Here is a 25,174-nt window from a genome sequence, read left to right as displayed (position 1 = left end):
TTATTTATGTCTTCCTGGATTCCATCCATTCACTCATGATTTGTTTGTCTGGAAATTCATTTCTACAACCATCTCTTTCAGTGTGTACTCATTTGTGTCATCCGGTAGTTATTGGTCCATAATACGTCTGTGCTAATTAGAACAATCAAGACTTAGCTTAAGGACACCTCCGCTACTCCAGTAGAATGCATAATGACTGGTGTCGCCGGTCCCAGTACAGGACCCAGTGTGAGATTCAGCTCAGTGTTTGGTCCACCTCCAGTGCTTCTGTCTCCAGTGCCATTAAAGGGATACTTTGGGATTTTGACAGAAGCCCTTCATCTACTTCCCCAGTCATATTTTATTTTTATTTTTATTTCACCTTTATTTAACCAAGTAGGCTAGTTGAGAACAAGTTCTCATTTGCAACTGCGACCTGGCCAAGATAAAGCATAGCAGTGTGAACAGACAACAACACAGTTACACATGGAGTAAACAATAAACAAGTCAATAACATGGTAGAAAAAAGAGAATCTATATACAATGTGTGCAAAAGGCATGAGGTAGGCAATAAATCGAATAATTACAATTTAGCAGATTAACACTGGAGTGATAAATCATCAGATGATCATGTGCAAGAAGAGATACTGGTGTGCAAAAGAGCAGAAAAGTAAATAAATAAAAGCAGTATGGGGGTGAGGTAGGTAAATTGGGTGGGTAGTTTACAGATGGACTATGTACAGCTGCAGCGATCGGATAGCAGATTTTCAAAGTTGTTGAGGGAGATAAGTCTCCAACTTCAGAGATTTTTGCAATTCGTTCCAGTCGCAGGCAGCAGAGAACTGGAAGGAAAGGCGTCCAAATGAGGTTTTGGCTTTAGGGATGATCAGTGAGATACACCTGCTGGAGCGCGTGCTACGGGTGGGTGTAGCCATCGTGACCAGTGAACTGAGATAAGGCGGCACTTTACCTAGCACGTTACCTGTACCCTATATGTGACCGACCGGCTCAAATCTGTCTTATCTAGCTAAATATATATATTATCGGATAAAATTGTATTTAATGCACTACAGTTGAGGAACAATGGGAAAGTAATTATGCTTTGAAAGTTGATAAACTTGTTAACTCACTTTTGAGAAAATGGCCTTTGAATGGTTTGGTACTACTATTGGAGAGACGGTCTTTGTCTACACCCATTCATCATCGTTCACACCCTCTTAAGCTTTAGCCCCACCCATCTCTTTAAGGGTTGATCCGAATGTACTAACAGCACCCAAGCTAACTTGCTAGCTACTTCCAGACAGCTAAGTGAGAGAGAAAACAGCTCACTGAACATTACTTAGACTGTTACGTTATCTAGAGCGTTGGTGACTGCAACTGTGCTGTCAGATTATCCGTCTGTAAATTCAGAGCGTTCCGCGTTCAGAGCGCACACTGGACGCTCTGGCTGACTGATGTTTACTGAGTTTACTGATGTCTACTGACACCGGTCATATTCAACGGGTGTTGAGCGTTTGTAAATTCATCAGTTATTCTTCGCCTCTCTGGCACACAGACGAGAGTGCTCTGTAATCGGAGTAGATGGCCAGACTGCATTTACGAATGCACCCGAACTGGTTACTTGCATAGTGGAGTCTTTTGGTAAGACGTAGCTAACCAGGTAAACAATGAACCATAATCCCAGCGCATGCCGTTACTACGCTGCATGAATCTGCAGGTAGCTAACCTACCAGGTTCAATGTTTTGAACTCGTGGATACCATTTGTATGTCTGTGTCCAGTATGAAGGAAGTTAGATGTAGTTTTGCAAGCCAATGCTAACTAGCGTTAGCGCAATGACTGGAAGTCTGTTGGTATCTGCTAGCAGATACCGTAGACTGTCATTATACTAAAGTTAGTTAGCAATTGCGCTAGCCCTAGTTAGCCACTTCCTTCAAACTGCACGGAACCCCGTTCCGCTTGCGGAACCCCTCGCCAACAGCCAATAAAATTGCAGGGCGCCAAATATAAATCAACAGAAATCTCATAAATCAAATTTCTCAAACATACAAGTATTAGGCACCATTTTAAAGATACAATTCTCGTTAATCCAGCCACAGTGTCTGATTTCAAAAATGCTTTACAGCGAAAGCTCCACAAAAGATTATGTTAGGTCACCACCAAGTCACAGAAAAACCCAGCCATTTTTCCCGCCAAAGAGAGCAGTCACAAAAAGCACAAATAGAGATAAAATTAATCATTAACCTTTGATGATCTTCATCAGATGACACTCATAGGACTTCATGTTACACAATAAATGTATGTTTTGTTCGGTAAAGTTCATATTTATATCCAAAAATCTTATTTTAATAAGATCCAAAAATCTTATTTTAATAAGCGTGTTACATTCAGTAGTTCCAAAACATGCAGTGATATCGCAGAGAGCCACATGAATACACAGAAATACTCATAATAAATGTTGATGAAAATACAGCTATTATACATGAAACTTTAGATACACTTCCCCTTAATGCAACCGCTGTGTCAGATTTCAACTTTACGGAAAAATCATAATCTGAAAACGGCACTCAGAGCCCAAACCAGCCAGAGAAATATCCGCCATGTTGGGTAGTCAACATTATTCATAAATAGCATTAGAAATATTCACTTACCTTTGATGATCTTCATCAGAATGCACTCCCAGGAATCGCAGTTCCACAATAAATGCTTGTTTTGTTCGATAATGTCCATCATTTATGTCCAATAGCTTCTTTTGTTAGGGCGTTTGGTAAACAATCCAAAAGCGCGATCTGGTCCATTCGGACAAAACGTTCAAAAAGTTATATTACAGGTCGAAGAAACTTGTCAAACTAAGTATAGAATCAATCTTTAGGATGTTTTTATCATAAAAGTTCAATAATGTTCCAACCAGAGAATTCCATTGTCTGTAGAGAAGCACTGGAACGAGAGCAACCTCAAGTGAAAGCGCGTGACTGAGAACGAGGGTGTAGGCAGACCCCTTAGTAAAACAGCTCCCATCCGGCCCCCCTTCACATGAGAAGCCTGAAACCACGTTCTAAAAACGGTTGACATCTAGTGGTGAAAAATAACCCATATCCCACTGTGTATTTGAAAAGGGTGAGTTCAAAAACTACAAACCTAAGATTTCCCACTTCCTGTTTGGATTTCTTCTCAGGTTTTTGCCTGCCATATGAGTTCTGTTATACTCACAGACATCATTCAAACAGTTTTAGAAACTTCAGAGTGTTTTCTACCCAATACTAATAATATGCATATATTAGCATCTGGGACTGAGTAGGAGGCAGTTCACGCTGGGCACGCTATTCATCCAAATGTGAAAATGCTGCCCCCTATCCCAAACAAGTTAATTGGGGAGGACGGGCTCATGGTAACGGCTGGAGCGGAGTAGGTGGAATGGTATCAAACATATCACACACCGTTTCCTTGTTTTTGATGCCCTTCCATTTGCTCCTTTCCAGACATTATTATGAGCCGTCGTCCCCTCCACAGCCTCCACTGCTGCACGCAGAGACAAAAATGCTTTCCTGGTTTCCACTAGTTCATCTGACACTGGGGAAGTAGATAAAGGGCCTTATTGACAAAATCCCAAAGTATCCCTTTAAAGTTGGCCTGGTAGAGAGTTGGCAGCCAGGAGTAACGCTCATTTTATTGCTGTTAACATAATTGCTTTGGCTGTTTGGGTCTCAGGAAGAGAAAGGAAGGAAAGCTGACAAGCTAGTGGAGTAATCGACTATATATCAATAACCTGCTCTTTCTCTCAGTGCAGCCTGCAATCACTCTTCCCAGCCTGTTATTTACAACGGCGTTCATCGTGTGTGGGTCGGTCGGTCGGTCGGTCGGTCGGTCGGTCGGTCGGTCGGTCGGTCGGTCTCTCCTCACTTACTAGCAGAACACAGAGATCCACAGCTAGACACTAATCTAACCCTACTGATTTGAGTTGGGATATTGATACATAGAACATGGAAATGGAGATCAGTTATAACCAGTGTGTGTTTTGGAACGGTTCCGAGACGTTACATCTGAAATGGATCAATCTAGAATCTCCTAGTCAACTGATCAAGGACATCCCTCCCGTAGCAGTGGTTAAAGCGCCCGCCATGTGGGAGGAGGGACAATCCAATCCTCCGAGTCACAGATGTTTGTCTGGGAGCGTATTTGACACTGGTGGGGAGGAGCAACATCTGGCCATGTGAATAGTTTAGATGGATGGCTCCAGTGACTGACATCCTCTACAGTGTTATCATCAGAAGTACTTCCTTCTTAACCCCGAGCAGCCCGGCCCACCTCCAGGCTCCAGGCTCACGTGTCTCTGTTTGGGAGTACTGCTCTACTCTGTGATAAAAGAAAAACATGATAAGACCTCTCCTTCTGGTTTATTTCACGTTGAGATGTGAGGATTGCTTCTCTCCTATCATACATGATACAATGAGTTGCCTCCAATGAAAGATGGAATAGAAATGGCTTGGATCTATGCATGGTGAATATGCCATACGTCCAGTATCTATAAATAGGCTAACACTAGCCCTCCCTTGCTGTGGCGAGCTCAGCTCTGAAGCAGTTAAGGCATAATTGGGAAGCTCCACTATGTTTTAATGATGGAGCCCCTGCTGAGATCCTGTACCGGTGCGTTAGTGCTGGTGCATCTAGAACGGGCCTATTCTGGATCGGTGGCCGGTCTTTGTGAACCAGGGTCATTACTAGCATCACACCTAAACATCTGCTTACAGCTTTATTCCAATCGTTGCGTCCCAAATGGCTGGCTATCCCCTTTATAGTGCACTATAAAGGCCTCACAGGAACGAGGGGAATGGAGGTTCAATCCCACGACAAGTTAATTACTGTAGCCAGTCTACAGAAATGAAATGAGTAGAGTAAAATATATCTCCTTTTCAAGGTAAGGTTATAATACAAGTGAATAAATTAGAAATGCTCTGTTGTGACAATGTGACTCCAATTTAGGTCTAGTCATAGTTTGGACTTTTAGAGAGAAGACTTAAATGATCAGTCCTGGCTCGCCTTGCGTTCCCTTGTTGATGTGATAGATTCATACAGCCAAAGGAATAAGACATTCATATTTAATCACCCCACACTGCTATCATTAATTCATGATCAGAACAGGAGGAGAACAGACAGTGGAAGGCGGGAGGGCATTGGCGTGCCATTAAGTAAAGTTGGTGTGAAGTGTGAATTAGAGCCGCGAGACTGCAGCAATTAGCGAGGTTTACCCTTTCATTGGCCCGTTTGTCCCCCCAGCGGCCTCATTAGCCAATCCCGTCCTCCCACGGCCTCTCATATGTCATCATCAGACTTCATCCCCAGGATGAAAGACTTTGATTGCCATGCCATGTGACATCAACACCCAACCTAGTGTCACCACTGTTTCTGATTGCCATGTTGATAACGGTGCTGTTATTGTTTGATGTTGGGAGTTTTAACCAGAGTGGTTGGAGCATTCAGATCCTAAATGTTCTGGGTTTTGAGGCCATGATAATGGATATATACACATTAGTTTTCTCCTCTGGGAATCCGATAGATTTGTTAAATGGATACAGGCCAGAGATTCATCATTGTCTGAAACCTGACCCCATCGTAAAGGAATCAATATTGACCCGCTTGGCTGTGGAATAAACAAAATGAACGACCCGTTTAGCTCGTTGAGAGGGAGATTCTGTTCTAACCGGCCGCTGTATGACTTGCAACACTTTTCATTTTAGTTATGGCACCGCCACCTTTGGTTGCTGTTGTCAATATCAACTGCTGCCGACTACGCCCCTCATGTTGGTGCCAGTTGAGCTGTAAGTGGAAGAAGATTGCATTTACAGCCCCAGTGTAATGGAAAATGGATTTTAGTTGAATAGGAGTGGATGTGTCCAGATGAGAATGCTTGGGGTTTGGGTTGTGATTTTCTGACTGAGCTGTGGAGAAGTGTTACATTATTCACGGTTAAGCTACTCTCTGACCGCCCTATCTGCACACCTTCACCCTGGGGATCCTGAGTGGCGCAGTGGTCTAAGCCACCATCTCAGTGCTAGAGGCGTTACTACATACACCCTGGTTCGAATCCAGGCTGTAGTCCCATAGGGCAGCGCTTGACCCAGCGTCATCCGGGTTTGGCCCAGCGTCGTCCTAGTTTGGCCGGTGTAGGCCATCATTGTAAAAAATAATTTGTTCTTTACTGACTTGCCTAGTTAAATAAAGGTTAAATTAAAAAACCTCCAGCCTCAGCCTTGCTCTCTACATTGGCTGGGCTCCCCACCTCAGTCCTATCTAGGACACAGCCATTTGTCTAACCTAATTGTCAGTGTGAGATTTCTCCAGCTCCACCTAGGTTAAATTGTGTACAGGGTCATTCTCATGACTGCAACCAGCTCTCCTGTCTCCTAGTCCAGCCTATGTTTTTTCTTGTGTATGGTGTAGAGGTTGGAGGATGGACTCTCCCCAGTCGCCTGTGGAGGGATGGGTTAAGGGGTTGTAAGTTGGTGGGGCTGCCCAGCCCCCACCCAGTACGCAGTGTAAACTGAACTTGTTTATTACATGGTGGCACGGAGATGGGTCCAGCGCCAGCTTTGGGTGGGTGGCTTGTTGTCTGGTTGGCACCACCAAGGTTGGCAGAGGTGGCCATGGAGGTGTGATGCAGGTTCACCCACTGTCCACGCAACCAGACCAGCTCCCTCACCCGCCTCAGGCTGGTAAGACCTGGGAACACTGGACTGAGTTGGTAGAATACCTGATCATTGTGATATAGAAGCTGAACTGGTCACTTACTGTGTGTGGTTAGGCTGTTAGCAGGGCATTGGTGGCTGCTCTTTGTCTGTTTTGGATGTTGTCCTGGTGTGTCTTGAGTCTCTCATTGATGGGATGGTTTTCTTGGTTGATTAATGAAACACTGGGCTGTTGTAACATTATCCAGGTTGACTGGAAGTTTAGTCCATCTACCATAGGTGAGGTGATCATTATTGACTTGTGTGTAGTAGTAGCTTATGGTTTAAAGAACAAACCTGCGTCCTGAAAGGGAACAAACCTGCGTCCTGAAAGGGAACAAACCTGCGTCCTGAAAGGGAACAAACCTGCGTCCTGAAAGGGAACAAACCTGCGTCCTGAAAGGGAACAAACCTGCGTCCTGAAAGGGAACAAACCTGCGTCCTGAAAGGGAACAAACCTGCGTCCTGAAAGGGAACAACGGAAGTGATACATTTCTTTCAATTACAGCTTATTTTCAGTGATCCTCATCTCATTTCGCCAGGTGACAATTGTTTCAGTATCTTTATGAAAGCAGTGACCCACAATGTTTTGATGCCAAATAAATAAATAAAAATTCTATACGCACATAAAGCTTATTTCTCTCAAATGTTGTGCACAATTTTGTTTACATCCCTGTTAGTGAGCATTTGTCAAGATAATCCATCCACCTGACAGGTGTGGCATATCAAAAACCTGTTCATTACACAGGTGCACCTTGTACTGGGGACAATAAAAGGACACTAAAATGTGCAGTTTTGCGCAACACAATGCAACAGAGGTCTGAAGTTCTAAGGAAGCATACAATAAGCATGCTGACTGCAGTAATGTCCACCAGAATTGTTGCCAAATAATGTCATGTTAATTCCTCTACCATAAGCCACCTCCAATGTCTATTTACAGAATTTGGCAGTACGTCCACCTGGCCTCAACTGCAGACCACTTGTATAGCGTTGTGTGGGTGAGCGGTTTGCTGTTGTCAACGTTGTGAACAGAGTGCCCCATGGTGGCGGTGGGGTTATGGTATTGTCAGGCATAAGCTACGGACAATGAACACAATGACATTTTATCGATAACAATTTGAATACACAGAGATACCGTGATGAGATCCTGAGGTCCATTGTCGTGCCATTCATCCACCGCCATCACCTCATGTTTCAGCAAGATCATTTCGCAAGGATCTGAACACAATTCCTGGAAGTTGAAAATGTACCAGTTCTTCCATGGCCTGCGTACTTACCAGACATGTCACACGTTGGGCATGTTTGGGATGCTCTGGATCGACGTGTACGAAAGGCATGTTCCAGTTCCCGCCAATATCCAGCACCTTCGCACAGCCATTGAAGAGGAGTCGGACAAAATTCCTGCCTTTTACTGATGAGTTGCTTCTGTCTGGCAACTCTACCATAAAGGCCTGATTGGTGGAGTGCTACACAGATGGTTATCCTTCTGGAAGATTCTCCCATCTCCACAGAGGAACTCTGGAGCTCCTTCAGAGTGACCATCTGGCTCTTGGTCACCTCCCTGACCAAGGTCCTTCTCCCCCGATTGCTCAGTTTGGCCGGGCGGCCAGCTCTAGGAAGAGTCTTGGTTGTTCCAAACGTCTTCCATTTAAGAATGATGGAGGCCTTTGTGTTCATAGTGACCTTCAATGCTGCAGAAATGTTTTGGTGTCTTTCCCCAGAACTGTGCCTCGACAGAATCCTGTCTCGGAGCTCTAGGACAATTCCTTCGACGTCATGGCTTGGTTTATGCTCTGACGTGCACGGTCGACTGTGGGACCTTATATAGACAGGTGTGTGCCTTTCCAAATCATGTCCAATCAATTTAATTTACCACAGGTGGACTCCAATCAAGTTGTAGAAACAACTCAAGGGTGATCAATGGAAACAGGATGCACCTGAGCTCAATTTCAATTTCGTAAAAGGGTGTGAATACTTTCCAAGTACACTGTATTTTTTTATTTCTTTATTGTTGTGTGGAATTGTTGGACATAAAAGCCTGTTAAAAAAATAAATAGCAGGAAATCGGATCCAAGTGATTTTATTTGAAGAAATCTTCCCACACATAGTAGAGACACGACGTCATCGTATACACATACCACATTCTGAAATGATTCTTCTAGCAAACATATCTGTTTAGGCTTCTTGCAGTCTACAAATTATTAGTCATTATGTTCCGACCATCCGCTCATGAAACAAATCTTCCCTCTGCTGAATCTAGTTGATGATCGCTTGTGTCTCTCTCTCTCTCTGTGTCTGTCTACAGTGTGTGTTCACCCGCGTGCCGTGCATGTGTGTCCTGTGATATTAACAGCCGTCCTTCTCTCTTCCTGTGTGTGTCTGAGCAGCTTCCTGGAGACCTAAATAAGATGCACCTTACAGACCAACCCCACAGCCAGGGGAGCCACGTGCCGCCCAGCCAATCCGGATGCAGTATCACCAGCGACTCGGGGAGCAGTAGCCTTTCAGACATCTACCAGGTAGCCTCTACACTATTTCACCATTTACAAACTGAGCTGACGTAGTATACTTATAACCTCACCTTTCCAAAGCTTTGAAGTTCCATTATTCTGTTTCAGTAATGCTCCGAGCCTTTTCTTCTCTCAATACTGTATAACTTTGAAGTCAGTCAATGCTCCATGGCTTTCCTGCTTGTAAAGGAGGAACGATGGAAAGGTGTGGACGTTACCATTCCCCAGCTCGACTGACCCAGCCCTCCCCACGCTCCATGTAACCCTCTGTTTACCGCCCTCATACCATTCCTCACCCTTCCTCCCTGCCCTCTCTCCACCTCTCTCCCCCTGCTTTTCCACTTCAATGGAACATGTCCTCTCCTCCCATCCATCCATCCAGGGCTGCTAATTATAGTGTGTGTTAGTTGGGTTTCCTGTGGTTCTAAGGGCCCCTCTCTCCTGTAGCGTTGTGTGCTAAAGGACAGGGTACACAGGACACAGAGGTCCTGCTCCCAGGACCTCAGACCCCACCTCCCCCCTACCCTCACTATTATATCAAATGTTCTAACCTTAGCTCCTGCACCTACCTCTATATATCGCTAATCCCACCCCTACTCTTACGTTCTCTAACTCCAGGCCACATTTAACCCACCATTACACAAACCTTCTCTCTCACCTTTGACCCACCATTACACAAACCTTCTCTCTCATCTTTGACCCACCATTACACAAACCTTCTCTCTCATCTTTGACCCACCATTACACAAACCTTCTCTCTCACCTTTGACCCACCATTACACAAACCTTCTCTCTTATCTTTGACCCACCATTACACAAACCTTCTCTCTCATCTTTGACCCACCATTACACAAACCACCTCTCTCACCTTTGACACACCATTACACAAACCTTCTCTCTCACCTTTGACCCACCATTACACAAACCTTCTCTCTCACCTTTGACCCACCATTACACAAACCTTCTCTCTCACCTTTGACCCACCATTACACAAACCTTCTCTCTCACCTTTGACCCACCATTACACAAACCTTCTCTCTCACCTTTGACCCACCATTACACAAACCTTCTCTCTCACCTTTGACCCACCATTACACAAACCTTCTCTCTCACCTTTGATCCACCATTACACAAACCTTCTCTCTCACCTTTGACCCACCATTACACAAACCTTCTCTCTCATCTTTGACCCACCATTACACAAACCACCTCTCTCACCTTTGACCCACCATTACACAAACCTTCTCTCTTATCTTTGACCCACCATTACACAAACCTTCTCTCTCATCTTTGACCCACCATTACACAAACCTTCTCTCTCACCTTTGACCCACCATTACACAAACGTTCTCTCTCATCTTTGACCCACCATTACACAAACCTTCTCTCTCATCTTTGACCCACCATTACACAAACCTTCTCTCTCATCTTTGACCCACCATTACACAAACCTTCTCTCTCACCTTTGACCCACCATTACACAAACGTTCTCTCTCATCTTTGACCCACCATTACACAAACCTTCTCTCTCATCTTTGACCCACCATTACACAAACCTTCTCTCTCACCTTTGACCCACCATTACACAAACGTTCTCTCTCATCTTTGACCCACCATTACACAAACCTTCTCTCTCATCTTTGACCCACCATTACACAAACCTTCTCTCTCATCTTTGACCCACCATTACACAAACCTTCTCTCTCACCTTTGACCCACCATTACACAAACCTTCTCTCTCACCTTTGACCCACCATTACACAAACCTTCTCTCTCACCTTTGATCCACCATTACACAAACCTTCTCTCTCACCTTTGACCCACCATTACACAAACCTTCTCTCTCACCTTTGACCCACCATTACACAAACCTTCTCTCTCACCTTTGACCCACCATTACACAAACCTTCTCTCTCACCTTTGACCCACCATTACACAAACCTTCTCTCTCACCTTTGACCCACCATTACACAAACCTTCTCTCTCACCTTTGACCCACCATTACACAAACCACCTCTCTCACCTTTGACCCACCATTACACAAACCACCTCTCACCTTTGACCCACCATTACACAAACCTTCTCTCTCACCTTTGACCCACCATTACACAAACCTTCTCTCTCACCTTTGATCCACCATTACACAAACCTTCTCTCTCACCTTTGACCCACCATTACACAAACCTCTCTCACCAACCAGACTATCTCCCTGTTCTCTCCTCCTCATAGAGTCACCTGTCATTGATTTAGAGGAACTCAGTCAGCTGTGTCCATAAATGTACGTTGACTTGAGTCCAGCAGCTTCTATTGCTGCCAGTCGGTGAGTTTGTTTACAGCTTGTGTTTTTTGAAATGCTTGATCTCTCGTCCAGCCCTGAGCGGTGAGCTGCCATACCACTCAGTCACTCTGGGCTGCAGTGTCTCTCTTCCCTTCTCGATCTCTTCTCTCTCTGTCTCTGGGTGATTTGATGGGGTGTCTCTGGCTCAGTCCCCTGTGCAGCCACCAGGAACTGATGTCCCTGTCAGTTTAGATTTGACCTGATCTGAGACCTGTATGGGCACAAAACGTCTCCCTCTTTCTGTGTCCCTCTCGTTCCCAAACCCACATGGAGATATCAACAGTAATGGTTCTCTGTCTCTCTCGTTGGCTCTCTCTCTCTCGTTGTCTCTCTCTCTCTCTCTCGTTGTCTCTCTCTCGTTGTCTCTCTCTCTCTCGTTATCTCTCTGTCTCTCGTTGGCTCTCTGTCGCTCGTTGGCTCTGTCTCTCGTTGGCTCTCTGTCTCTCGTTGGCTCTCTGTCGCTCGTTGGCTCTCTGTCGCTCGTTGGCTCTCTGTCGCTCGTTGGCTCTCTGTCGCTCGTTGGCTCTCTGTCGCTCGTTGGCTCTCTGTCGCTCGTTGGCTCTCTGTCGCTCGTTGGCTCTCTGTCGGCTCTCTGTCTCTCGTTGGCTCTCTGCGTCTCTGTCGCTCGTTGGCTCTCTGCGTCTCTGTCGCTCGTTGGCTCTCTGCGTCTCTGTCGCTCGTTGGCTCTCTGCGTCTCTGTCGCTCGTTGGCTCTCTGCGTCTCTGTCGCTCGTTGGCTCTCTGCGTCTCTGTCGCTCGTTGGCTCTCTGCGTCTCTGTCGCTCGTTGGCTCTCTGCGTCTCTGTCGCTCGTTGGCTCTCTGCGTCTCTGTCGCTCGTTGGCTCTCTGCGTCTCTGTCGCTCGTTGGCTCTCTGCGTCTCTGTCGCTCGTTGGCTCTCTGCGTCTCTGTCGCTCGTTGGCTCTCTGCGTCTCTGTCGCTCGTTGGCTCTCTGCGTCTCTCTCGCTCGTTGGCTCTCTGCGTCTCTCTCGCGCTCTGTGTCTCTCTCGCGCTCTGTGTCTCTCTCGCGCTCTGTGTCTCTCTCGCGCTCTGTGTCTCTCTCGCGCTCTGTGTCTCTCTCGCGCTCTGTGTCTCTCTCGCGCTCTGTGTCTCTCTCGCGCTCTGTGTCTCTCTCGCGCTCTGTGTCTCTCTCGCGCTCTGTGTCTCTCTCGCGCTCTGTGTCTCTCTCGCGCTCTGTGTCTCTCTCGCGCTCTGTGTCTCTCTCGCGCTCTGTGTCTCTCTCGGGCTCTGTGTCTCTCGCGCTCTCGGGCTCTGTGTGTCTCTCTCTCGGGCTCTGTGTCTCTCTCTCTCTCGGGCTCTGTGTCTCTCTCTCTCTCGGGCTCTGTGTCTCTCTCTCTCTCGGGCTCTGTGTCTCTCTCTCTCTCGGGCTCTGTGTCTCTCTCTCTCTCGGGCTCTGTGTCTCTCTCTCTCGGGCTCTGTGTGTCTCTCTCTCGGGCTCTGTGTCTCTCTCTCTCTCGGGCTCTGTGTGTCTCTCTCTCGGGCTCTGTGTGTGTCTCTCTCTCGGGCTCTGTGTGTGTCTCTCTCTCGGGCTCTGTGTGTGTCTCTCTCTCTCTCGGGCTCTGTGTGTGTCTCTCTCTCTCTCTCTCGCGCTCTGTGTCTCTCTCGCGCTCTGTGTCTCTCTCGCGCTCTGTGTCTCTCTCGCGCTCTGTGTCTCTCTCGCGCTCTGTGTCTCTCTCGCGCTCTGTGTCTCTCTCGCGCTCTGTGTCTCTCTCGCGCTCTGTGTCTCTCTCGGGCTCTGTGTCTCTCGCGCTCTGTGTCTCTCGCGCTCTCGGGCTCTGTGTGTCTCTCTCTCGGGCTCTGTGTCTCTCTCTCTCTCGGGCTCTGTGTCTCTCTCTCTCTCGGGCTCTGTGTCTCTCTCTCTCTCGGGCTCTGTGTGTCTCTCTCTCGGGCTCTGTGTGTCTCTCTCTCGGGCTCTGTGTCTCTCTCTCTCTCGGGCTCTGTGTCTCTCTCTCTCTCGGGCTCTGTGTGTGTCTCTCTCTCGGGCTCTGTGTGTGTCTCTCTCTCGGGCTCTGTGTGTGTCTCTCTCTCTCTCGGGCTCTGTGTGTGTCTCTCTCTCTCTCTCGGGCTCTGTGTGTGTCTCTCTCTCTCTCTCGGGCTCTGTGTGTGTCTCTCTCTCTCTCTCGGGCTCTGTGTGTGTCTCTCTCTCTCTCTCGGGCTCTGTGTGTGTCTCTCTCTCTTTCTCGGGCTCTGTGTGTGTCTCTCTCTCTCTCTCGGGCTCTGTGTGTGTCTCTTTCTCTCTCTCTCTCGGGCTCTGTGTGTGTCTCTTTCTCTCTCTCTCTCGGGCTCTGTGTGTGTCTCTTTCTCTCTCTCTCGGGCTCTGTGTGTGTCTCTTTCTCTCTCTCTCTCGGGCTCTGTGTGTCTCTCTCTCTCTCTCGGGCTCTGTGTGTGTCTCTCTCTCTCTCTCGGGCTCTGTGTGTGTCTCTCTCTCTCTCTCGGGCTCTGTGTGTGTCTCTCTCTCTCTCTCGGGCTCTGTGTGTGTCTCTCTCTCTCTCTCGGGCTCTGTGTGTGTGTGTCTCTCTCTCTCTCTCGGGCTCTGTGTGTGTGTGTCTCTCTCTCTCTCTCGGGCTCTGTGTGTGTCTCTCTCTCTCTCTCGGGCTCTGTGTGTGTCTCTCTCTCTCTCTCGGGCTCTGTGTGTGTCTCTCTCTCTCTCTCGGGCTCTGTGTGTGTCTCTCTCTCTCTCTCGGGCTCTGTGTGTGTCTCTCTCTCTCTCTCGGGCTCTGTGTGTGTCTCTCTCTCTCTCTCGGGCTCTGTGTGTGTCTCTCTCTCTCTCTCTCGGGCTCTGTGTGTGTCTCTTTCTCTCTCTCTCGGGCTCTGTGTGTGTCTCTTTCTCTCTCTCTCGGGCTCTGTGTGTGTCTCTTTCTCTCTCTCTCGGGCTCTGTGTGTGTCTCTTTCTCTCTCTCTCGGGCTCTGTGTGTGTCTCTTTCTCTCTCTCTCGGGCTCTGTGTGTGTCTCTTTCTCTCTCTCTCGGGCTCTGTGTGTCTCTCTCTCTCTCTCGGGCTCTGTGTGTGTGTCTCTCTCTCTCTCTCGGGCTCTGTGTGTGTGTCTCTCTCTCTCTCTCGGGCTCTGTGTGTGTGTCTCTCTCTCTCTCTCTCGGGCTCTGTGTGTGTGTCTCTCTCTCTCTCTCTCGGGCTCTGTGTGTGTGTCTCTCTCTCTCTCTCTCGGGCTCTGTGTGTGTGTCTCTCTCTCTCTCTCGGGCTCTGTGTGTGTCTCTCTCTCTCTCTCGGGCTCTGTGTGTCTCTCTCTCTCTCTCGGGCTCTGTGTGTGTCTCTCTCTCTCTCGGGCTCTGTGTGTGTGTCTCTCTCTCTCTCGGGCTCTGTGTGTGTCTCTCTCTCTTTCTCGGGCTCTGTGTGTCTCTCTCTCGGGCTCTGTGTGTCTCTCTCTCGGGCTCTGTGTGTGTCTCTCTCTCTCGGGCTCTGTGTGTGTCTCTCTCGCTCTCGGGCTCTGTGTGTGTCTCTCTCGCTCTCGGGCTCTGTGTGTGTCTCTCTCGCTCTCGGGCTCTGTGTGTGTCTCTCTCGCTCTCGGGCTCTGTGTGTGTCTCTCTCGCTCTCGGGCTCTGTGTGTGTCTCTCTCGCTCTCGGGCTCTGTGTGTGTGTCTCTCTCTCTCTCGGGCTCTGTGTGTGTCTCTCTCGCGCTCGCTCTGTCTCTCTCGCGCTCGCTCTGTCTCTCTCGCGCTCGCTCTGTCTCTCTCGCGCTCGCTCTGTCTCTCTCGCGCTCGCTCTGTCTCTCTCGCGCTCGCTCTGTCTCTCTCGCGCTCGCTCTGTCTCTCTCGCGCTCGCTCTGTCTCTCTCGCGCTCGCTCTGTCTCTCTCGCGCTCGCTCTGTCTCTCGCGCTCGCTCTGTCTCTCTCGCGCTCGCTCTGTCTCTCTCGCGCTCGCTCTGTCTCTCTCGCGCTCGCTCTGTCTCTCTCGCGCTCGCTCTGTCTCTCTCGCGCTCGCTCTGTCTCTCTCGCGCTCGCTCTGTCTCTCTCGCGCTCGCTCTGTCTCTCTCGCGCTCGCTCTGTCTCTCTCGCGCTCGCTCTGTCTCTCTCGCGCTCGCTCTGTCTCTCTCGCGCTCGCTCTGTCTCTCTCGCGCTCGCTCTGTCTCTCTCGCGCTCGCTCTGTCTCTCTCGCGCTCGCTCTGTCTCTCTCGCGCTCGCTCTGTCTCTCTCGCGCTCGCTCTGTCTCTCTCGCGCTCGCTCTGTCTCTCTCGCTCTGTCTCTCTCGCGCTCGCTCTGTCTCTCTCGCTCTGTCTCTCTCGCGCTCGCTCTGTCTCTCTCGCGCTCGCGCTCGCTCTGTCTCTCTCGCGCTCGCGCTCGCTCTGTCTCTCTCGCGCTCGCTCTGTCTCTCTCGCGCTCGCTCTGTCTCTCTCGCGCTCGCTCTGTCTCTCTCGCGCTCGCTCTGTCTCTCTCGCGCTCGCTCTGTCTCTCTCGCGCTCGCTCTGTCTCTCTCGCGCTCGCTCTGTCTCTCTCGCGCTCGCTCTGTCTCTCTCGCGCTCGCTCTGTCTCTCTCGCGCTCGCTCTGTCTCTCTCGCGCTCGCTCTGTCTCTCTCGCGCTCGCTCTGTCTCTCTCGCGCTCGCTCTGTCTCTCTCGCGCTCGCTCTGTCTCTCTCGCGCTCGCTCTGTCTCTCTCGCGCTCGCTCTGTCTCTCTCGCGCTCGCTCTGTCTCTCTCGCGCTCGCTCTGTCTCTCTCGCGCTCGCTCTGTCTCTCTCGCGCTCGCTCTGTCTCTCTCGCGCTCGCTCTGTCTCTCTCGCGCTCGCTCTGTCTCTCTCGCGCTCGCTCTGTCTCTCTCGCGCTCGCTCTGTCTCTCTCGCGCTCGCTCTGTCTCTCTCGCTCTGTCTCTCTCGCGCTCGCTCTGTCTCTCTCGCTCTGTCTCTCTCGCGCTCGCTCTGTCTCTCTCGCTCTGTCTCTCTCGCGCTCGCTCTGTCTCTCTCGCTCTGTCTCTCGCGCTCGCTCTGTCTCTCTCGCTCTGTCTCTCTCGCGCTCGCGCTCGCTCTGTCTCTCTCGCGCTCGCTCTGTCTCTCTCGCGCTCGCTCTGTCTCTCTCGCGCTCGCTCTGTCTCTCTCGCGCTCGCTCTGTCTCTCTCGCGCTCGCTCTGTCTCTCTCGCGCTCGCTCTGTCTCTCTCGCGCTCGCTCTGTCTCTCTCGCGCTCGCTCTGTCTCTCTCGCGCTCGCTCTGTCTCTCTCGCGCTCGCTCTGTCTCTCTCGCGCTCGCTCTGTCTCTCTCGCGCTCGCTCTGTCTCTCTCGCGCTCGCTCTGTCTCTCTCGCTCTGTCTCTCTCGCTCTGTCTCTCTCGCTCTGTCTCTCTCGCGCTCGCTCTGTCTCTCTCGCGCTCGCTCTGTCTCTCTCGCGCTCGCTCTCTCTCGCGCTCGCTCTCTCTCGCGCTCTGTCTCTCTCGCTCTGTCTCTCTCGCTCTGTCTCTCTCGCGCTCGCTCTGTCTCTCTCGCGCTCGCTCTGTCTCTCTCGCGCTCGCTCTGTCTCTCTCGCTCTCGCTCTGTCTCTCTCGCTCTCGCTCTGTCTCTCTCGCTCTCGCTCTGTCTCTCTCGCGCTCGCTCTGTCTCTCTCGCGCTCGCTCTGTCTCTCTCGCGCTCGCTCTGTCTCTCTCGCGCTCGCTCTGTCTCTCTCGCGCTCGCTCTGTCTCTCTCGCGCTCGCTCTGTCTCTCTCGCGCTCGCTCTGTCTCTCTCGCGCTCGCTCTGTCTCTCTCGCGCTCGCTCTGTCTCTCTCGCGCTCGCTCTGTCTCTCTCGCGCTCGCTCTGTCTCTCTCGCGCTCTCTCTGTCTCTCTCGCGCTCGCTCTGTCTCTCTCGCGCTCGCTCTGTCTCTCTCTGTCGCTCGCTCTGTCTCTCTCTGTCGCTCGCTCTGTCTCTCTCGCGCTCGCTCTGTCTCTCTCGCTCTGTCTCTCTCGCTCTGTCTCTCTCGCGCTCGCTCTGTCTCTCTCGCGCTCGCTCTGTCTCTCTCGCGCTCGCTCTGTCTCTCTCGCGCTCGCTCTGTCTCTCTCGCGCTCGCTCTGTCTCTCTCGCGCTCGCTCTGTCTCTCTGTCGCTCGAGCTGTCTCTCTGTCGCTCGCTCTGTCTCTCTCGCGCTCGCTCTGTCTCTCTCGCGCTCGCTCTGTCTCTCTCGCGCTCGCTCTGTCTCTCTCGCGCTCGCTCTGTCTCTCTGTCGCTCGCTCTGTCTCGCTCGCGCTCGCTCTGTCTCTCTCGCGCTCGCTCTGTCTCTCTCGCGCTCGCTCTGTCTCTCTCGCGCTCGCTCTGTCTCTCTCGCGCTCGCTCTGTCTCTCTCGCGCTCGCTCTGTCTCTCTCGCGCTCGCTCTGTCTCTCTCGCGCTCGCTCTGTCTCTCTCGCGCTCGCTCTGTCTCTCTCGCGCTCGCTCTGTCTCTCTCGCGCTCGCTCTGTCTCTCTCGCGCTCGCTCTGTCTCTCTCGCGCTCGCTCTGTCTCTCTCGCGCTCGCTCTGTCTCTCTCGCGCTCGCTCTGTCTCTCTCGCGCTCGCTCTGTCTCTCTCGCGCTCGCTCTGTCTCTCTCGCGCTCGCTCTGTCTCTCACTCTGTCTCTCTCGCGCTCTCTCTGTCTCTCTCGCGCTCGCTCACTCACTCACTCACTCACTCACTCACTCACTCACTCACTCACACGCTGAAAGAACAGAGCTGCCCTCCGTCTAACACCTAGATAAAATAACAAGGGATCCAGAGATGAGGGGAGAAAGACACTGATCCTCTGTTTCACACCGTCTCTGTACAGGCAGACTTTCTCTGTGTTTCACACCGTCTCTGTACAGGCAGACTTTCTCTGTGTTTCACACCGTCTCTGTACAGGCAGACTTTCTCTGTGTTTCACACCGTCTCTGTACAGGCAGACTTTCTCTGTGGTTCACACCGTCTCTGTACAGGCAGACTTTCTCTGTGTTTCACACCGTCTCTGTACAGGCAGACTTTCTCTGTGTTTCACATCGTCTCTGTACAGGCAGACTTTCTCTGTGTTTCACACCGTCTCTGTACAGGCAGACTTTCTCTGTGTTTCACATCGTCTCTGTACAGGCAGACTTTCTCTGTGTTTCACACCGTCTCTGTACAGGCAGACTTTCTCTGTGTTTCCCACCGTCTCTGTACAGGCAGACTTTCTCTGTGTTTCACACCGTCTCTGTACAGGCAGACTTTCTCTGTGTTTCACATCGTCTCTGTACAGGCAGACTTTCTCAGGTAACATTTCCCTTCTTCCAATCAATCCCTTATCTAGGAAACATCCCATTTTATCCTGTCCACTTCCATTCCTGAAAGCACTGTAGAACAGAGCAGGCAGGTTCAGTCTGTTACAGTGCTAGAGGAGCGAATAGACAGATGGCCTTGAATATTTCTAAAGTGACTGGGGAGCTGGTCGCTTAACCTCAGGGTAGTGGGTTCAAATCCCAGTTGATCTGAGCACTCCGTAACCCTCAGCACCAGTTCATTCCAACCATCTGTCCAAACAGCATGGAAAATATGGGCAGTGTGAATAATTAGTCGTGTATGCATAATTCTTAGGGATTATGTTTTTAATTTTTGTTGGTCTACGTTTAAAGAATAACCAATATCTGTCACCTCTGCAGGCTACAGAGAGTGAAATGGGTGACGTGGACCTATCCGGGCTCCCGGAGGCAGCGGTGGACTCTGAGGAGGAGGAGGATGAAGACCTGGAGAGGACGTCAGACACCCTGATTGGTAGAGACCTGGTCAGGGAGTGTCTGGAGAAAGACCCGGTGGACCGCAACGATGATGACATTGGTGAGCTTCTTGTGCGCTCCTCCTTTTCCCTGAATACCCCTTTACCCTCTCTTTCAATTCAATACAAGGGGCTTTATTGGTATGGGAAACATATGTTTGCATGGCCAAGGCAAGTGAAATGTATAAACAAAAGTGAAATAAACAATAAAAAATGAATTGTAAAAAGTTCCAAAAAATAAAGAAATTTCAAATGTCATATTATGTCTATATACAGTGTTGTAGCGATGTGCAAATAGTTAACTTCTCTGCGCTACGGATCCCTTTAACGGGATCATTTTCCTAAACAACCGCTGAATTGCAGGGTGCAAAATATTACAAAAAATATTTATAATCATGCAATCACAAGTGAAATATACCAAAACACAGCTTAGCTTGTTGTTAATCCACCTATTGTGTCAGATTTTGAAAATATGCTTTGCAGCGAAAGCAATCCAAGCTTTTGTGAGTGTATCAATCAATGCTAGAACAGCTAGCCCCAAATTAGCATGGTCACGAAAGTCAGAAAAGCAATAAAATGAATCGCTTACCTTTGATAATCTTCGGATGTTTGCACTCACGAGACTCCCAGTTACACAATAAATGTTCTTTTTGTTCGATAAATATTACTTTTATGACAAAAAAATGCCATTTGGGTTGCGCGTTATGTTCAGAAAACCAAAGCCTCGTTCCGTTCGACGAAAATTCCAAAAAGAATCCGTAATGTTCGTAGAAACATGTCAAATGTTTTTTATAATCAATCCTCAGGTTGTTTTTAACAAACATAATCGATAATATTTCAACCGGACCGTAACCTATTCAATAAAAGAGAGATAGAAAATGGAGAGCTACCCCTCTCAAGCGCAGGAACTATTCAGAGGATACCTGACTACTTTTGAAATATCTCGCTCATTTTTCAAAATAACAGCCTGAAACTATGTCTAAAGCCTGGTCACAGCCTGAGGAAGCCATTTGGAAAGGAATCTGGTTGATACCCCTTTAAGTGGAAGAAAGACGGGCAAGGAAACACAGATTTAAAAATAAAAATAAACAATCACTTACGGGTTAGATTTCCTCAGGTTTTCGCCTGCAGAATCAGTTTTGTTATACTCACAGACAATATTTTGACAGGTTTGGAAACTTTGGAGTGTTTTTATCCTAATCTGTAAATTATATGCATATTCTACGATCTGGACCTGAGAAATAGTCTGTTTACCTTGGGAACGTTATTTTAAAAAAGAAAAGAAAACTGACCCCTAGCGTCAAGAGGTTTTTAAAGTACAAAAGGTAAAATATGGTGTTTGTTTTTCACTGGTTGCCCTCTACTTGTGGCAACCGGTCCCAAATCTTGCTGCTGTGATTGCACACTGGTATTTCACCCAGTAGATATGGACCTGCTTGCTTAGGGGACTCTTCTCCAGGCTCATCTCTCTGTGGATGACGGCCTTGTCATAGAAGGTTTGGGAATCGCTTCCTTTAAGTGGTTTTAGAATTTAACGGCTCTTTTCTGGATTTTGATCATTAGCGGGTATTGGCCTAAATCTGCTCTGCATGCATTATTTGGTGTTTTATGTTGTACAGTACACAGAGGATAATTTTGCAGAATTCTTGGTTGATGAACAGACCCCAGACCTCATAACCATCAAGGGCAATGGGTTCTATAACTGATTCAAGTATGTCAGATTTTATGTTCCTTTTGATGGCATAGAAGGCCCTTCTTGCCTTGTGTCTCAGATCGCTCACAGCTTTGTGGAAGTTAACTGCGGCGCTGATGTTTAGGCCGAGGTATGTATAGTTTTTTGTGTGTTCTAGGGCAACGGTGTCTAGATGGAATTTGTATTTGTCGTCCTGGCAACTGGACCTTTTTTGGAGCAGCATTATTTTTGTCTGACTGAGATTTACTGTCAGTGCCCAGATCTGGCAGAATCTGTGAAGAAGATCTAGGTGCTGCTGTAGGTGCTCCTTGGTTGGTGACAGAAGCACCAGATTATCAGCAAACAGTAGACATTTGACTTCAGATTCTAGTAAGGTGAGGCCAGGTGCTGCAGACTGTTCTAGTGCCCTCGCCAATTCGTTGATATATATGTGTGTGTGTGTGTGTACATGCATGCATACATACATACACGTGTGTGTGTATATATATATATATATATATATATATATATATATGTATATATATATATATATGTATATGTATATATACATATATGTATATATATGTATATATATATGTATATATGTGTATATATATGTGTATATATGTGTATATATATGTATATGTATATGTGTATATATGTATATGTATATGTGTATATATGTATATGTATATGTGTATATATGTATATGTATATGTGTATATATGTATATATATATGTATATATATATGTGTATATATATGTGTATATATATATGTGTATATATATATGTATATATATGTATATATATATGTGTATATATATGTGTATATATGTGTATATATATGTATATATATGTATATATATATGTGTATGTATATGTGTATGTATATGTATATATGTATATATGTATATGTATATGTATATATGTATATATGTATATGTATACATGTATATGTATATATGTATATGTATACATGTATATATGTATATGTATACATGTATATATGTATGTATATATGTGTATATATGTGTGTGTGTGTGTATATACAGTTGAAGTCAGAAGTTTACACACACTTAGGTTGGAGTCATTAAAACTAGTTTTTCAACAACTCCACAAATTTCTTGTTAACAAACGATAGTTCTGGCAAGTCGGTTAGGACATCTACTTTGTGCATGACAAGTAATATTTGTGACAAAGATCGTTCTTTTTGGAGAAATGTCCTCTGGTCTGATGAAACAAAAATAGAACTGTTTGGCCATAATGACCATCATTATGTTTGGAAGAAAAAGGGGGAGGCTTGCACACCGAAGAACACCATCCCAACCGTGAAGCACGGGGGTGGCAGCATCATGTTGTGCGAGTGCTTTTCTGCAGTAGGGACTGGTGCTCTTCACAACATAGATGGCATCATGAGGTAGGAAAATGATGTGGATATATTGTAGCAACATCTCAAGACATCAGTCAGGAAGTTAAAGCTTGGTCGCAAATGGGTCTTCCAAATGGACAATGACCCCAAGCATACATCCAAAGTTGTGGCAAAATAACTAAAGGACAACAAAGTCAAGGTATTGACTGGCCGTCACAAAGCACTGACCTCAATCCTATAGACAATTTGTGGGTAGTCCTGAAAAAGCGTGTGCGAGCAAGGTTGCCTACAAACCTGACTCAGTTACACCAGCTCTGTCAGGAGGAATTGTGGGAAGCTTGTGGAAGGCTACTCCAAACATCTTACCTAAGTTAAACAATTGTAAAGGCAATAGTACCAAATACTGAATGTATGTAAACTTTTGACCCACTGGGAATGTGATAAAAGAAATAAAAGCTGAAATAAATCATTCTCTCTACTATTATTCTGACAATTCACATTCTTAAAATAAAGTGGTGATCCTAACTGACCTAAGACGGGGAATGTTTACTCTGATTAAATGTCAGGAATTGTTAAAAACTGAGTTTAAATGTATTTGGCTAAGGTTTATGTAATCTTCTGACTTCAACTGTATATATATATATACACTGCTCAAAAAAATAAAGGGAACACTTAAACAACACAATGTAACTCCAAGTCAATCACACTTCTGTGAAATCAAACTGTCCACTTAGGAAGCAACACTGATTGACAATAAATTTCACAGGCTGTTGTGCAAATGGAATAGACAAAAGGTGGAAATTATAGGCAATTAGCAAGTCACCCCCAATAAAGGAGTGATTCTGCAGGTGGTGACCACAGACCACTTCTCAGTTCCTATGCTTCCTGGCTGATGTTTTGGTCACTTTTGAATGCTGGCGGTGCTCTCACTCTAGTGGTAGCATGAGACGGAATCTACAACCCACACTAGTGGCTCAGGTAGTGCAGTTCATCCAGGATGGCACATCAATGCGAGCTGTGGCAAAAAGGTTTGCTGTGTCTGTCAGCGTAGTGTCCAGAGCATGGAGGCGCTACCAGGAGACAGGTCAGTACATCAGGAGACGTGGAGGAGGCCAACAACCCAGCAGCAGGACCGCTACCTCCGCCTTTGTGCAAGGAGGTGCACTGCCAGAGCCCTGCAAAATGACCTCCAACAGGCCACAAATGTGCATGACATCCACAAATGACATTTTTATCTGTTGAGATTTCCTTATTAATTTCTAGCCAGATGTAAAATGTTCCTGTTTTGACTAATTTAATAGGATGGGTGTGGTCTGCTCTGTACCAAATTAGCATACCCCCTGAGTCTCTTCCCTGTTTCACAACTAGTAGTTTGATGGATGGACTACCAGCTCTCTGTAACGTTGCTCTCCCCCCCGACACCTTCCCTCCATTTCTATAAACACTGAGGTTTTCCCAGTTAGGCCCCTTTTTATTTTTTGCCCGGGCAATCAGCCAGGCCACCTCATTAGCGGTGCAAACCAGGGGTCCTCCTGGGGGGAAGGGGATGCTGCCTGCCCACACATCAGAGGACCCAGAGAGAGACCTGCCTGCTGGGGGGCTGTGGGATGCCTGGGTTTTAAGGCTTCTTAGCTTTTGGCTTGTTAGGCAGTATGCACTGGCTGCAGACCCACTGAGATATGAAAGGATGGGCAGGGGAGGGCCCTTTACGGAGTGTTGTTAGTGTGGCTGGAGTCAGGTCACCCTGTTCTATGGAGAGGTGTGAGTAGGGCAGAGGTCACCATCGACTGGTCGATCGCCAAACATTTCTGTAAATAACCCAAAGATAAAGGCTTGCGTTCCTATTTATATGACATTTTTTGTTTGCCGCTTTTGGCGATAGGTGAACCCGATTCAGCTGCATGAAGCAGAAATAATGAGGTGCGACTCGAGTTTCGCCATCAGCTGGAAGTCTGTGTCCCATTTTGGTCAGTGTCAGTGGAGGGACGTTGAGAGCCAATATGCGGTGATAATGTATTGAGCCTATAGCCTACTGCACAAAACTCATTGCGACAGTAATGTTTTTCATAGATTAGTGTTGTATAGGATTACATTTAAAAATAACTAAAACATCTGAGCGGTAGATCTTATCTTGTATTTTGACTGTGATCTTGACTCCGCTAGACTGGAGGCTGCATGGTAACAGGGCGTAATGAGAGAGTAGGTCGCAGGTGCTACAGTACACACTCATCAGTTACACAGCTGATCACACCACTCTCTCTGTCTCCTTTTTCCTCATGATTTCTTCCTCTGCTATTTTATGCTGCCTCAATCTGTTACACCGCACCTTTTCTCTCCATTGCTCTCTCGCGCTCTCTCATTCTCTTCCTTCTCGCTCTTACTCACTTTCTCTCTCTTCCCCCCATCCAGAACAACTGTTGGAGTTCATGCACCAGCTGCCAGCCTTTGCCAACATGACCATGTCGGTGCGAAGGGACCTGTGTACTGTCATGGTGTTTGAGGTGGTGGAGCAGGCGGGGACCGTCGTCCTACAGGACAAACAGGAGGTACCAACCATACACTTAACACACACACTACCAGTCAAAAGTTTGGACACACCTACTCAGTCAAGGGTTTTTCTTTCTTTTTACTATTTTCTGCATTTTTAAATAATAGTGAAGACATCAACACTATGAAATAACACAAATAGTATCATGTAGTAACCAAAAAAGAGTTCAACAAATCAAAATATATTTGAGATTCTTCAAAGTAGCCACCCTTTGCCTCGATGACAGCTAGCCTCACCACTTTCTTCAGTGCATGTGGATGGGATCTGTGTCAATCAGCTGTGGCAGCAGGCGTCTACACACACACACATACACAGGCATGTAAAGCAGGGGACAGCTACACGAGACTGTGTGTTCAG

At 47.8% G+C, this 25,174-nt stretch overlaps 1 protein-coding gene across 12 annotated transcripts in view; it reads left to right on the top strand.

Annotated features, from left to right (window-relative positions):
- LOC129868197 (rap guanine nucleotide exchange factor 6-like) overlaps window positions 1-25,174 on the top strand; it is a 195,929-nt gene that overhangs the window by 116,353 nt on the left and 54,402 nt on the right. For all 12 annotated transcript variants that reach the window (XM_055941951.1, XM_055941946.1, XM_055941948.1 and 9 more), the window contains 3 exons: window positions 9,088-9,219; window positions 19,115-19,289; window positions 24,679-24,815. In XM_055941951.1, coding sequence (XP_055797926.1) covers window positions 9,088-9,219; window positions 19,115-19,289; window positions 24,679-24,815 — 444 coding nt within the window. The remainder of the gene's footprint in view (window positions 1-9,087; window positions 9,220-19,114; window positions 19,290-24,678; window positions 24,816-25,174) is intronic.

This window comes from Salvelinus fontinalis, chromosome 13 (genome assembly GCF_029448725.1).
Source record: "Salvelinus fontinalis isolate EN_2023a chromosome 13, ASM2944872v1, whole genome shotgun sequence".
NCBI classification, from domain to species: Eukaryota; Metazoa; Chordata; class Actinopteri; order Salmoniformes; family Salmonidae; genus Salvelinus; species Salvelinus fontinalis.
Note: the sequence above shows the minus strand (reverse complement) of the source record. Positions and strands in the feature narration are given on the sequence as shown.